Here is a 16,304-nt window from a genome sequence, read left to right on the forward strand (position 1 = left end):
ATAACAATTTTGTCACTTTACATTCATTTTCTAGAAAAAGCTCCTACGGACAATCTGCTAAACTATCTCATGTTTTTAATAGAAATAAGGACGTGATTTTCATTTTTTCTGTGCACTGCCTTTAAATTACATTCTCTGTTATTGGCCAGAAAAAATTACATTATAACATTTTCATGTTTGTCTATACTCATTGCTTCTCAGCATTCAACTCTGCATGCAAAATGGTTTTGCCGAAAGATAGAGAAAAACCAAAAGAGCAGCTGTCTGTATAAGATATTCAAAAAGCACAAACCAGTCACTTCTCTCAGTAACTTCAAAATGTACTAAAATCTGTTTTTCAGTAGGGACATATTACAAATCCACAGCACACAGTGAAAATGTCCATTTCCTGTGATGATGGCTTATATTTGGAGCGCTGCCATCCACTGTATTTGTAGTCATCAAGACATTTATCCATTTCAGTCCTTGACAACTTTATCTGTCTCTCTCCCTCTCTGTGTGCCCATCTGGCTGGATCCTTTCCCGTATTTATCTGTGTACTGGGGACACAGCGTGGTACAGTTTTCCGATGGTAAAAACAGAAATCAAATAGCAACTTGTCAGAGCTGTCATAACCTAAACAGCAAGATGATTTTTCCTGTCACTGATATACAGTACCGCCAACTTCTATATTAAACGGACCCGTAATCTTTTAATGGTTTCAGTCAAATCAATTATAACCAGTGGGAATCCTTATTAGACCAGGATGTCATTGCAGACGAACAGAGGGGACGTAGATAAGATACTTATTGAACATTTGATCACTTTGTTGTGTTGTTGCGAGCTGTCATCTTACTCATGCCTATTAATTGAAGAAGCAAAAAGAAGAGTTTATGAAAAATTGCTTTTGACTCCCGTGACTCATAAGCGTATTCCCGTTCGGGCTCAACATTTTCTCTTTCTGTTTGACTATCTCAGTTACTCATAAGTGACTCACATCCTCGGGGGAACATTTTTGTGTTTCAGAGCCCACATACATCACAATGGCGCCCCCTGCCTGTGGCTCACTGGACAACTGTACGCTGATGGAGAAAAGCTGTCCGTATGGATTCAGAATGGACTCCAATGGATGCAAGATGTGCAACTGCAAGACCAGTAAGTGGGCTGCGTGATGTTCTGCCGGGTCATTACAGAAGTGCTTTATCTTCTTCGGGTCTTACAGATGCTGTCAGGCGGTATTTAGCTGTATTCTCTCCAGACTCTGACTGGCTTTAGTAGTGATGTTTATGAGGATCAACAGTGAAGGGCAAATGGATTAAGAGATTGTTTTGTATGCTAAGAAAGGCCGGGTAAATCAAACTCTGAAAAATGTCAAAAAAGGGATAACAATGCTTGTTTTGCTGAATATGCTCCCATAAGGATTTTAAATATATATTGTAATATAAATGTACCCAACCAATCATAGTTTTGGACACACATAACTGAATTAAGTTTTTCATCCTCCTCAACTTTTTGTGTACCTCTAATGTTTGCAAGATGGCTGATGTTGATTTATCGAGAGAGTTATCAGTTTGTATTTGGTCGCCTTACTATAGGGGGAAAATAAACGGCGTGGGTCGATAAACGTCACATGACTCAAAAGTGAAATGTGTATTACAACTTACCAGGTTGCCCTCACTGACACTCTTTCAAGCGAGGTCCTTTTTATTCCTGTCTCTATAGAAATAAGAACTTGTGTCGTATAGCTCCGGGTGACTGCTTACGGACAATATCAAGCGTTCCTTCAGGTTGAATGAGTAACTCCGGGCGGGGCTGCCACCACAGCAGCAATCAGGCTCCTGATTGGTTAACTCGGGGCGAAATTCCACCAAAGTTCAAATTTTTCCACTCGGGCGTTAGCCGCAAATTCGCGTCAAACGCAAAATGCACAAAAAGCACCATTCTTGCGTACCGCGCCAGACGCTCTATTCGTGCCATTCGTGCAAACTAGACACGCGAATAAGGCAGAATTGCGTCTTCTGCGCCACGCCAAACGCCTCATTCGCGCCACGAGACCTCCAGACGCGCTTCAACGCGTCTTCACATCGACTTAACATTGAAATCACTCACGCTTCACGCCTCAACCGCTGCTGGTGTAAAGGCAGCATTAGGCGGTGGTTCTCAAACTGGGGGGAGGCTTGAGTTGGTGCCAGGGGGGCCCCACTTTTATGACATTTTATGATATACATTTAATATAAATTTTGTGTAATTAAACCTCAAAAAGATATACTGTAACTACTAACTAACAGCACTATATTTTATAATTTACTATGTTTTGTTTCATTTAAAAATGTAAGTTCGAATTGGTTTATGTCATGAATTTTCTTGGAGGGCGGCGCAAAGGGATGCACCCTACAGAAGGGGGGGCACACGGCAAAAAGTTTGAGAACCACTGCTCTTTTGAACTCATTAGCTGCAATTAACTGAATTTCTGACAGTGTGAATGTGAATTTCTTTGCAAAACTAAAATGTATTTTCATGAATTGAAGCAGATAGCATTCACAAGTCTATTAAGGGGATCATATGACATTGCTGAATTATTTTGTGTATTTGGTGTAATGCAATGTGTTTATGTGGTTTAAGGTCAAAAAACGCATTATTGTCCATATACCGTTCATTATTCTACAGTATAATAGATCAACGTTCTAAAAAGTGCATTGAGCTCTGATTGGCCATTTTTTCACAGAAATGTTTTGTGACAGAAATGTAACGGCCCTTACCAAAACACAGTGTTTCCCTGACATGGCGGCGGCGTAAATACTGCAGCGAGAATAAAAATGTCGGTTTTTTTTGCGTATACATTTGGGCGGTGTTCTGCAAGTCTTCCCACACATGACATAGATTTGTTGGGGCGTGTTTGAATGAGGCGTTTTTTTTTTTTTTTTGATGAGCCTTCATGTTTAGAAAGAATATCTCTTTGGGTTTGAGACTTTAATCTTTGCAACTTCATGGATCGTCTTTATGCCAGTCCTTCCAGAAAAACGCGGAGTTTTTTTATGATTGTTGCGGGCAAAAATCCTTGATCTTGCGGCACGTTTTCTTAAAAAATGCGATGGAATATGCGGGATATTTATGCAATTTTGCTAAAATTGTGGGAACTTGCCAAAATTGCGTGAACATGCAAAAACTGCGCGAACTTGCAAATACTGTTTGCAGCTTTTGCAGCTTTTCATTGTTGTTCACATCGCGTAATTACGTCACTTCCTAACATTCTCGTGACAACAGGGGACATGGCTGCGCAAGTGTGAAGTAAATGCAACATTTTTCAACTTTCTGCTAAGATATATATGACTTTTTTGCTACGAAAATGTGGGGATGAAATCATGCAAGCCCCACATTTTGCGAGCAGAAATCTGTAATTTATTCGTATTTAAAAAACGCAGCCCTCTCATAAATATGCAGACTTTGGCTAATTATGCATTGAATCATTCGTTTGCATAATCTCGTTTTTCTGGAGGGACTGATATGCACAGCTTTTAACACTATAAAGACAAAGGAAAATATGAAATTGCATTATATGACCCCTTTAAGGGTGGGAACTAAAATATTAAAATGTTTTCATTTGTTCAAATATTATTCCAAAATATGCAGAATAATAATGATGAATTAAGGGCCATTCACATTATAATGATAACTATATTAGCGTCCACATTACCGGACGATAACGATAAATTTACGCTAATTCGCTCACGCGCACGGCACTGGCGCAAATCCCTTGCCTTTAATGGCATTAACTAATATTGCATATTTTTGTAATTAAAACTTTATCAATTGTTTACATGTCACTGAATGTGTAAATATGCTGTAACTCCAAACTCGAATCTAGTAGTTTGTGTAATCTAATATCTTACCTTTTGGCGTAGTCAGTGTGGAAGGGGAAAAGCATTACGTAGTCAATTTCACAGCAACTTCATCAGCACTGAATATCTGAGGTAATTTTATGTGATAGACCTCAGCAATGAGCTTCTCCACTGTCATTTCAAGTGGGCGTGCATCAATAGATTTGATTGGCTGTCACTGATTTATCGTTCATTAGGTGGGAACAATTTATCAGGAAGTGGTCCCAACGATATCGTTCATTGTATATTTATTGTTATAGTTGCGGTGTGAACTCTGCTATTCTCTTTAATATAAAACGATTTTTAAAAATATATCTTTATAGTTATCATTATAATGTGAACGGCCCTTAATTGGGTGTGTTAATAATAAATTGTATTATATGTTGAATTATATGTTAGATTTTACATTATTTATTTATTTTGCCTCTATGTCTTTTTAGCAGGGGTCTGTCCTGCAGACTTCAGCTCCAACCTCAATCAAACACAGGTGAAGCAGCTAATTAAGGTGTTCAGGGTTGCTTTATAATTACAGACATGTCTGTTGGAGCTGGGTTGGAACTGAAGTCTGCAGGATAGTAGCTTACCAGGAGCAGGGTTGGAGACACCTAGGATGTATATTATTGGATGTGTGTAATGAATGTCTTATTAATTCGTCTCTGTTATATTTTTCTTCTAACCTTCAGGAGAAGAGATGTGCAATGCTCTAATTGCCAGTTGCACTCTCAAATGCCCTTTTGGCTTCCAGACCGACGTCCACGGATGCGAGATTTGCCAGTGTCGCCCACGTCCCAAAAAGTGCAAGGCTGTGTCCTGTGTCAAGAACTGCCCGTTCGGATACATGTGAGAGTTCTTGAATTATATGCTGGAGTATTCAGATGCTATCTGAGATTTACATTAGCAAGCAAGATGGTCAAAGTTCATGTTAAACATTGACTGATTATTATACAGATTAATAACCAAATGGCAGGTGCGCAAAAAGCTAGATTGAATGCTTTTGCCTGTTAAATATGCTACAATAGGCGTAAAAAAGTAGTGAGACCTAATTGTAATTCCATACCATTAAAATCAATTGATAGCAAGTATCCCAAAATTAACATGAGACTGTATCTTCACAATACTTTGACTGAAAACTTGACAATGCAGTAGCTGGGCACACTGTGTGGTAGAAATGATTAATCTACTAAAACCAGGAATGGTCATCTGCACCATGACTTGAGGTTACTTTAGAATTTGGAGCTGGCACCCCCTAGTGGTAAAAAGATACAATAATATTTAAAAATGCATATAGCTTTTAATTAATTTGGCCTATCCCGTGGCACTTCCTCGAATCATGCCATTTATGAGGATGCCAGTCGTACCGAAGTTAGCTTTACCTCCTGTCTGCCATTCCTTTTTCTCCATTTCACTGATTTCATAATATCATTCTTTAAAATCAAGACATATCTTATTTATTTCATACATCAGTGCTATCTGGTATTATAAAACTGTCATAAGAAACTGTCAGGACAGGCAGCATTAATTTGTTGTCATAAACATAGTTCCACACCGTTCCTCACGTAGTCGAAAGAAAATTGTGAATGACAAAATGATCCCTTTCTCTATGCGTTGCTTGTTTGTGCCCAGCTGCAAGTTTAGAGTTGACAGCTAATTAGGTCCGACTCAGATCAGCGCTTCAGATTGCGCTCCGTAAAGGATGAGTTGTGATAGCGAAGCTGAAGGCCTAATCTACCCAACACTGTGTTTCCGTGCCATCGCGAATAAACATTGCTTCTCCACATCTGAAAAAAAAAACTCACATCAATTACACGGGCAGATCGCCAAGCCAATTTGCAAAAACTTTTGCCAAGTCGTGCAGTCAGCAGGTTAAAGAGATGCCTTGCGATGCATTAAAATGAGACCGACAACAAAGGTGCTAAGTAGTACAAGCTGCTGGAGTATCCAATGAGTTAGCCTACAGAAAAATAAAATAAAAAACACTTTATTAACGTGCAGCAAAGTAGACGCAGAATGCCTTCTGCTACAACAAAGTGTCCAGTTGTCAGGTCCAGAAACTAAATTCTGATTCTAAGTACTTATTTGAACACAACTAATTGCTCAAAGCAATACTCCAGACGTAATATTAAACTTACCCCGTAATTAACTTACCCTCGAGCAATCTGAGATACATATGTCTATGATCTTTTATATGAACACATTTGGAGTTATTTTAGTAAATGTCCTTGCTTTACAGCGTTTAATTGTAGAAAACAGAGATCAGGAAACAACATCTGACTTTGGAGCCCAAAAAAATGCATCCATCCTTTACAGAAGTACTCCACATGGCTCTAAGGGGTTAAAGGGATAATTCACCCAAAAATGAAAATTCTGTCATCATTCACTCTCTAATGAACACAATGGATGATATTTCAAGAAATGTTTGTAACCAAACCGTTTGTGGACCCTATTTACCTCCATAGTATTATTTTGTCCTACTATGTAAGTGAATGGGGTCCACGAACGGTTTGGTTACAAACATTCCTTAAAATATCTTCCTTTGTGTTCATCAGAACAAAAAAAATATCTACAGGTTTGTAACAACATGACAGTGAGTAAATGATGACAGATTTTTTGGGTGAACTATCCCTTTAACTCTTTCCCTGCCATTAACGAGTTATCTCGTCAATTAAGAGAAAACATTTCCCTGAAAAAAATGTGTTCCCGACGAGTTTTTATGGTTATCTGTAATACCATGATTATCCACTAGATGGCTTTACCCAATTTAAAAAAAATGAAAAAAATAATTTGTTAATTCTACACTCTGTGCATGTTTTGATAATCGTTCTGACTCTGATCTCTAACAAAATTCTTTCATAAAAATGCAATTATTTCAGCTTTTTGCTAAAAAAATATTATTTTTGAAGAAAAATACCCATATTAAAAGTTTATAAGCAGAGAAAAAAAATAGATAGGATAAAACGTTTTTTTTTTCGTTTATTTTTGTTTGTTTGTTTGTTTATTGTTTGTTTGAAAGCAGAGGGTCTGTTCTTTCATTTGATATATGTATGTTTATATATTTTTAGAAGAAATTTTTCCTGGAAGACGTTTTGTGAAACTTTAGTGAAAATCACAAAAACGCTGGCGGGCAACTTTTTATAAAAGGCTGGCGGGGAATGTGTGTCTATAATTTATGTGATTTTGTCAGAAAAATATTCATGTTTTAAACTTTACAAACTGTAATAACTAGCTTCCAGTAACCACGTCATTTGGGACTCATGAGAGTCACTGCGCAACCTTCTGTACCCATGGCAACCAACGCTCACTATGCTAAAACTCTCTTGGAATCGCGTGAGTCCAAGATGCCGCTGTTGCCGGAAGCTAGTTATTACAGTTTATAAAGTTTGAAATATGGATATTTTTTCTATAAAATCTCATCCATTACCCACAGAAGAGCTTTATTAACCCCTTGGAGCCGTGTGAAGGATGAATGTACTTTATTAGTTGTTGTTCCCTGATCCCTGTTTTCTACTATTATAAAGCTTGGAAGAACAAGAACATTTATTAAAATAACTCCAAATGTGCTCTTCTGAAAGACATGTGTATCTCGGATTGGGTGGGTAAATCATGGGGTATTTTTGATATATGGCTGGAGTATCCCTTTAATGCCAGAGCATGTGGGCTACATGTTACTTCGGAACTTTAAAGATTGTTACGCTTTGGTAAATCTCTTTAAGGCTAACTGTAAGCTGATTGGCTGTTTTCTTAGTACAGCAGATGTCTGAAAATTTAGTTTAACCTATTTAAGATCACCAATTCTGCAGGTCAGGGCTACTTTTATGTTTACTATGTATTCTGTTGTCTGCGAATGGTAGTAATATTTACAAACTGTGTTAAGGGTAACGCATTACAAGTAACGTGCATTACGTAATAATATTAATTTTCTGAAGTAATGAAAAGTAACTAAGTAACGCAATTAGTTACTTTTTTTGGGGAGTAACTTAATATTGTAATGCATTACTTTTAAAAGTAACTTTCCCCAACATTGTTTACAAACTATATATATATATATCTTCTATCAAAATGAAGCTGTGGCATCCTGGTTAGTTCGAATGCTCTGGGCATGTTGAGTTGTGGTGCTCATATAGATGATACGGGTTCTAATCTAGACTGCATCATGACCAAAATCCATTCAAATATGTATGACCCAAACCTAACCAAGTGCAGGGAACAAGAAGGCAGTGTTGGCTGGTGCTGCATCTTTATTTCCTCCTATCAGACAGTTATTTCCTCAGGTGTGGTTGAGTAAAGAGGAGTCTTTATTTATCAGAGCTCGGCTTCTGGCCTCTCGTTGTTTCTTTCCACCTCAATTTTACCGTCATGAATGAGCACACAAGTGCAAATGCTTGCATCTCAGATTCTAATTTTAGATATCTGTTTATGCCCCCTCAAAGATATGGCCGAGGTTCAAGCTCGAGGCCTGAATAATGCATGCGGCTTAAACGTGAATCCCTCCTCTTCCTGCATGAAAAATATTGATATTCCCAACTGCTGACATCATACCCGATAGCCCCTTATCACTAAACCAAATACAGACTGCACATGGCCGCTTCTCAACCCTATTATTCGGAAGATAAGAGTGGATGGGAGAGAGTGCGTGCCTGTAATGGACTGTGAGGGCTATGGCCAATGTGCCCTGAAAAAGTTTTTCCCTGAGAAAGGTGCCTTGGCCGCCAGGGAGCGTTTTGATTGGTCGATTTGGGCAGTCATCTTTAATGTGCCATCTGCTGGCAGGACTCCAAGTAAGGTCAACAAAGTCTCTCTCTCCATTTATGTCACCCATTGGCTATTAACTGGTGACATTGGACTGTGTCTTTCGCACCTGGTGTGTAAAGCCAGCTCGGTGCAAAAGCATTGACGTGGCAATGACAAAGTCTGCTTGAGAGATTGTACTGGCTCGGTATATATTTAGTTTTTTTAGGTTTAAACACTTAGGATTTAGAAAAGCACCCCACTTGCAACACTCCATTATCATGGTGGCGAGTTTAGCATGGACAAGTAACATTAGAAAACATTAAAAATAAAACGATTTATTTAAAAATGATTATATTTCTATGTACATAATGCACGTCGCTCATCTCTCTTTTTTCCCTCACTTTCTCTTATCAGTAAGAACAAGCATGGCTGTGACACCTGCCGTTGTAAGAAATGCCCTGAGCTGCCTTGTGACAAGTCCTGTCCAATGGGCTTCCAGCATGATGAGTTGGGCTGTCTGATTTGTCAGTGTCGAGGTAAGCCTCTTCTTTTTTACTTTGGGGTTGTGTACATCAAAACTTTTAAACGCGCCTGAAAACGCCTGGACAACGGCGAATGTCCTTCAGCTAAGCGCTTTGGTAGCTCTGAAACGTCAGCTGTGAGACGGTTGTTTGCTGTGATACTGACATTGTTCATCAAAAGTTGAAATTTTTTTTTTCAGCGCGGAAGAAAACCGCTAGCTGCTGGCTTATTTGAAAAACGCTGAGCTTCCATTGGAATCAATTGAAAACATGCGCCGGCCGCGGGCGTGAAAGCGTTGGTGTGCACGCCCCCTTTTTGTTGAAATGATTACATCATATTTGGTCAAATAATAACTACACAATCTGATGAGATTAGACACAATTAAAGCCATTAAACTATACAGCTGATATAGTGTACACACATCTATAGTTAACTAAATATGCTGGGTTACTGCGATGCTTAGCAATGTAAATGACCTACACACATTACAGTACATTGATTACGTAAGGGCTAATGTACAAGCCAGACAGTTGTTAGCACAGAATAAATCCCAACAGGGGCATTAAGACCCTGACACTAACTAAATTAAAATGTAAATGAAATCTCATATGTAATTAATTATGCATATTTTTATTGAATTAATTTGAACGTTTTCAACAGCACCTGTCAAGATGACTGGCAGTACCCAGATAAGGCTGTGTTAGTTTGAGAGTTATGTGGGAATAACAAACCTCAGAATATTGCCACTGGCAAATCAGAATCAAGCCATGTAATAATCATTCCTTAAAAATCAATTTCCCAAAAAGTATTTTATAATAATGCTGTTGTTTTATAAAAGCAGTGAGTCACTTGATACAATAAGCGATGGGGGGGGGGGGTAGAGACATACTCGTTGCTTACCTATAGTAAAATCTTTGTAACACATTCAGTAGGCTCTTATAACTTATTCAGTAAACATGAAAAATGTGTGTATCGCTCTTGACATATGCATATAAATAAGTAACACACATCACAAATTTGGTAGCACTACTTATAGGGGTGTTCATAAGAACATGACAGTGATTTTATGCACATTTATGACAATTGTCATTAAGTGTCATTTGTTCAATTATGTAATTTTTAATGCAAAGATGACATTGTTTGAAATGTCTTTATGACAACTCGACATAAACCAATACATCATAACTTGTATTAAATCTGTCATAAACATGACATAGCAGAATAATTATCAAACTTAAGAAACTACCTAGCTTTATGGGTTAACATTACATTAAACTGTCATTTAAATGTCATAAAGTGTTAGTACTATGTCAAATAAATTCAAATAACTTAACAAAATGCAACAGACACGTCAAAAGATTATACTTAAATTTATTTTAATTTTATCAATTTTAATTAATATTATTATTATTATTATTATCATCATTGAATGGTTGATTTTATTTGTTAAACACATGGAGGAAACTTAAAAAACAGTTATGAACGGTTATAAAACTATATGACAGTGTATTAACACCTAATGACATTTTAATGACAAATTTTATTTGTACCACTGTAGTTACGGTCAAGAAAAATATTCATGATGCTGTTATAAAAGTATTTGACAGAGTATTGAAACCTAATGCCATTTTAATGACAAATTTTATTTGTACCACTGTTGAGGTCAAGAAAAATATTCATGATGCTGTTATAAAACCATATGACAGAGTATTAACACTTAATAACATTTTAATGACAAATTCAATTTGTATCACTGGTAAAAAGTGGTCAGTTATGTTGTGTTGGTAATGTCAAGTTGTCGTGACAAGTTATGATGTATTGATTAATGTCAAGTTGTCCTAAAAAAGACATCTCAAACAATGTCATCTTTGCATTAAAAATGACATAACTAAACGAATGACACTTAATGACAGTTGCCATAAATGTGCATAAAATTTCTTTCATGTTCATGGCACGTGTCATGATTATGAAGGTGTCATATCAGTCTTATGAACACCCCTTCAAGTAAAGTGTTAACCAATATTTTTACCAAATATTTCTAGATAAATGCCATATAATTCCAAATAGCTCCAAAATGTACATTTTTGTTTAATTAAAAAAAAGTACCTAAATAAAGTTTTTTTCCCATAACACTTGTTACAAGAGGTTTCGAGTGTTAGTTTTTGCCCCTTACAACTGGATTGATATGCTGAGGTGCTATTCATATAATTGACAGAATGCATTGAGGTGTGAGCCGTGTGCTGTGTATTTCTTGGACCGAACACAGAAACCCACTGAGCCTCATATTCACAGAGCCCAGGGTCCGGCCCCCATATTTCAAATTTATTTTGAGGTCTACCTGTTGTATACAAAAGCTAGACACACAGTTCCTCGCTTCCCTCCATAATTCATACGCCTCTCGTTTCGGCTTCAGTAATGAAGCTGGCAAGTGAAATATTCACAAGCTCGGTCCATTTAATGAGAAGGAAGAGCAAGAAAAAGACTTTTTTTAATCTGCCTGCCGATTAATTTTTGAAAGCGCGCATCCTCCTTATATCAGAGAGACAGGATTTTAATCAATGTGAAATGGTTGTGATATTGACTGGGGCCTGGCTGGGGCTCCACTGCTGTTATGGAGAGGCAGTGAGAGGTGACGCTCTTGGCAGATTGAATGAGATTTGAGAATGTTTTGTGCTCTGGGGTTTGGGGCAGGGGAACGCGGCATCGCTTGCATATTTTGTCATTTCACGCTGACTGCGAATCAGCCGGTGAAAAAATCTCACTGAAGAGGTCAAATGTCTGGAATATAAATGTAGGAATGGTTCTGGGAATCCTCGGGTTTTTGCTTCACATTTATATACCAGATAATCTTTTGAGACATTCAACAAAATTGTGCAATGGGTTTTGGATAAAATTTCCTTCAAGTTAAGTTGGGTAATTTATGTTCTGTGTACCCAATAAAAGCAAAAGTTGCTCAATGACTGCTTAGGAGATTTAAATGAAACAAAGTGAAAACTTGGTTAGGTATCATCTTTGATTATTATTTTATAAAATTAAGAAAAATTTAGATGAAATAACAACTAATTTATGAGATATTACAATCACTTGTCTTTGGATTGGAGGTGAATTTGGCCAGTTTGAGGTGTTGTTGAGATCTCTTCTTTTTTATTTAAACATCACCAACAATAAAAATGACCTTGATATAAACATTTCATTTTGGCCCAAGTGCCATGGGAATTTTAGTGGTGCCGTACTCTGGGGTACTTTGGAGATGTATGAATATGACTTCATGTTGTTTCATTTTTTACATTCACTATTTTTAGCAATATAATTACAGTGGCGGCCGGTGACTTCTTTTTTCGATGGCACACAATGCGAAGTTCGTCACAAGATGTATGTATCCCGTCGTGTGTGGTTCGTAATTTCAAAATATGTGTTCATCGAGTGAACCTATGTGCATCAGGTGTCTTGTCAAAATAAGTGCCTGCTGCAGATGCGTATAAAGGGTTAATGATAAAAGAGACGTTTGCGTTTGCCATATACTCGCATAATCTCAGTTTACTGTTAAGGGAGTGTCTTGCATGTATTTTGTGAACTTGAGCGTCTCTTTTATCATAAACAGTTTTGACGCATGTGCAGCAGGCACTTATTTTGACAAAACACGTGATGCACATAGTTCACATGACGCAACAAACACATATTTTGAAAACACGAGCCACACACGACACTCCGAACACACATTTTGAATTTGCCCCCTTCGGATGAGCAGTCACGAGCCACCACTGGATAATAAAGACATCATGTTTATTGTTCAGTCATATGTGTTTCGTTGCAGATCAGAGCTCATCATCTGTGGCTCCAGCAGTGAAACTGGGATCCTGTCTGTCTATGGATGGCCGGAGGCACGAGAACGGCCAGAGTTGGCACGACGGCTGCCGGGACTGTTACTGTCATGCCGGGAGAGAAATGTGTGCCCTTATTTCTTGCCCGGTCCCCTCCTGTGACAACCCCACCATCCGAACTGGCCACTGTTGCCCCACCTGCCCAGGTAAATGTTTATAATCGACACTTACTAGGATGACCAACTGCACATAAAACTCTGTGATGTCATATATTCAAAGATTCATACAAGCCATACAATAGCTTTGTGTCCGGTAACTTGCATAATTTGCTTTTATCATTTTAAACCTGGTGCTAAGCATCTTTATGTGGTCATTTTGATAAATATGATTTAAGAGCGACGGCAGAGGGGAAGGTTTGTTCTTGTATGTTTTGACTAACCACATAGTACAACACATGTTTTTTAGTGTAGAGGTAAAAATGTCTTCCCAGTAACCTATTAATACCCCTGTCTCTCTCAGAAGAAGAGTCCAGTTCTCATAAGCCAGAGCTCAGCGAGGCATCGGTGTGTTTGGCCCCTGGCGGCGAGTACTTTGTGGAGGGAGAGACGTGGAACATTGACTCCTGCACTCAATGTACCTGCCATAGCGGTCGCGTGCTCTGCGAGACGGAGCTGTGCCCGCCCCTGCTCTGCCACAATCCAATCAGAACGCAGGATTCTTGTTGCCCTCACTGTTCAGATGAGCTGTGAAGATAAAGTTCAGAGAAATAATAAATATTGACCGGGTCCAGAAACCTGCTTTCACTTACCGAAAAGCATTTGTTTGAAGTGCATTTCGAAAGAGGTCATGTGGGAGTAGAAAGAGTTATGATATTGTGTACGAGCAGATTTTCATTTTTAAACGGTGCGGTGCTCTGAGAACTTTTATGAGACCTCAGACACTTCATAAAAATATGACAGGAGAAACATTTACATTGGCGGGAAATAATGAAAACTGCATGGGCACAGCCGTGCATGATCAATGCTTGGAGAGACAGACCAGATGAAGTTGGAATAGGATGAATGCAAGTGAAATGAAAATGTTCCAGGTTTGCTAAATGAAACTAGAAAATGATGTCGATCGCAAAAGAGTTTGAATAGAAATAAATGTTTTTATGTTGTCATTCGTGACTCTGTGAAAACCCAGCTGAAGTGTTTTTATATAAAATAATATTTTAATATTCTTCACATCTTTAAAGGAACATTCCATCTTTTTTGGAAAATGCCCATTTTCCAGCTCCCCTAGAGTTAAACATTTGATTCTTACCGTTTTGGAATCTATTCAGCTGATCTCCGGGTCTGGCGCTAGCACTTTTAGCATAGCTTAGCACAATCCATTGAATCTGATTAGACCATTAGCACTGCGCTAAAAAATAACCAAAGAGTTTTCGAAAATAGTCCCCTTGGTTACTTTCAATAGCAGGGGACTATTTTCTGGCGGTGCGCAATATCACTACGCCTGCTGCAGCCAAGTAACATCATCAGCAAAGTCCTTGATTATTTCACCAGTTTAAGAGTTTAGTTCCTAGCCATATCTGCCAAGAAAATCGCAGATTTTAATTTTCCGTCGGTCTTAGTATACGATGTAACTACAGAAGAGTCAAGTTTTAAATGGGAGAAGTATCGAAACTCTTTGGTTGTTTCTTTAGGCGCGATGCTAATGGTCTAATCAGATTTAGTGGATTGTGCTGGGCTATGCTAAAAGTGCTAGCGCCAGACCCGGGGATCAGCTGAATGGGTTCCAAAACGGTAAGAATCAAATGTTTAACTCTAGGGGAGCTGGAAAATGAGCATATTTTCGAAAAAGTGGAGTGTCCCTTTAATATATCGCATAGGCCATGCGGTTTATTGAATGATGTTAGCTAATAGCCAAATACTTACGCACTTACCGCTTATTAAATATTGTTTTGCTTTAAAATATATCACATTATACCTAAATAAATAAGTTTATACATCTTGTCTCTTCAGATGATCCAGTCACCCCTCAGATGCCCAGTAATGACAGTATGCCCAGTTACTGCAGGAACGAGGAGGGTGATATCTTCCTGGCCGCTGAGTCTTGGAAGCCTAACGTCTGCTCCAGCTGCGTTTGTCTGGACGGATCCATCAGCTGCTTTTCTGAGTCATGCCCACCAGTCAATTGTGCCCGTCCCGTGCTTAGGAAGGGCCAGTGCTGCCCCTACTGTCTAGGTATTTGACTATGATGTGTTAACATCACTACAGAAATTTGAATTTGGCACTCCTGGTGCCAGATTGGACATCTCTGCAAACGAAACTGTCGCATGTACAGCCTTTGCCATAAATTATTAGCATTTAAAGCTGTTATTTTGTGGCTGTGTGAACAGCACTTGTTATTGACATGTCACGTAAGCTAATGCAGTCTGCCATCAGGGCATTTAGAAATACGGATTTATTAGCAGAATCCATCAAGAGTCTGATAAAAAATGCTGATTTACAAGAAAACATGTGAGGGGGTTTCACATTTAAGCTTTTTAACTTAAACAGATGCTAAAAAAGAGCACCTCTCCATCCAAGCATTAACTACTAATATATTGAACTTAGTCAATATATTAAAAAATGTGTACTTTAACCGGAAAGGTTAATCTGAAAAATGTACAGCTGTTGAAGGGTTTATGTATAAACGACGTTCCTACTGAAAGAAAAATAGAAACAAAAAGGATCTGTTTGTATTACATAGACTGAGTGATTCTTATATTTCTTCACCAGATGCCACACCTAGAGCCGTGTGTCATTTTAATGGTAAGACGTACATGGATGAAGAGCGATGGGACATTGACAGCTGCACTCATTGCTACTGTCTCCAAGGCCAGACCCTCTGCTCGACTGTCAGCTGCCCCGCCTTACCCTGCCATCAGCCAATTACTGTAGAGGGCAGCTGCTGCCCCTTGTGTCCAGGTGAGGATTTATGTACTGTACATAAGAGTTAGGGGGCGTGTACACCAAAGCGTTTACAAATGGCAGGCGAATGCCGACTGTGGGCGCTTGCCAGCGTTTTTTCAGCTTAGCACTTCTGTTTTTGTTTATCAGTCGTTGTACAATGCGCAAGTTGGATGTTGTGGTAATAGTCCCTTTCACACATACAGTCTTTACTGGTAATTTACTGGTAAATTGCAGTTAACAGATCATGTGTGAACAGAACCTTTCCGGTAAATCAGTGCTCCCAATTTACCAGTAAGACAGGTTGTAAGATTACCAGTAATTTACCGGTAAGCGCTATGTGTGAACGAAATTTATAGGATTACCGGCATTTAGAACGGATGACGTCAGACCGTGCTGACAGCTTCGGGCCAATCATAGCGTTTTAATACAGATGACGC

The 16,304-nt window shown here is 38.5% G+C and overlaps 1 protein-coding gene across 1 annotated transcript in view; it reads left to right on the forward strand.

Annotated features, from left to right (window-relative positions):
• Nucleotides 1–16,304, forward strand: part of LOC129417003 (cysteine-rich motor neuron 1 protein) — a 134,342-nt gene that overhangs the window by 109,110 nt on the left and 8,928 nt on the right. The window contains 7 exon segments of the mRNA XM_073869573.1: nt 1,006–1,134; nt 4,541–4,697; nt 9,000–9,121; nt 12,922–13,134; nt 13,451–13,684; nt 14,935–15,156; nt 15,694–15,882. Of these exon segments, the coding sequence (XP_073725674.1) occupies nt 1,006–1,134; nt 4,541–4,697; nt 9,000–9,121; nt 12,922–13,134; nt 13,451–13,684; nt 14,935–15,156; nt 15,694–15,882 (1,266 nt within the window).

This window comes from Misgurnus anguillicaudatus, chromosome 7 (genome assembly GCF_027580225.2).
Source record: "Misgurnus anguillicaudatus chromosome 7, ASM2758022v2, whole genome shotgun sequence".
Classification (NCBI taxonomy): Eukaryota; Metazoa; Chordata; class Actinopteri; order Cypriniformes; family Cobitidae; genus Misgurnus; species Misgurnus anguillicaudatus.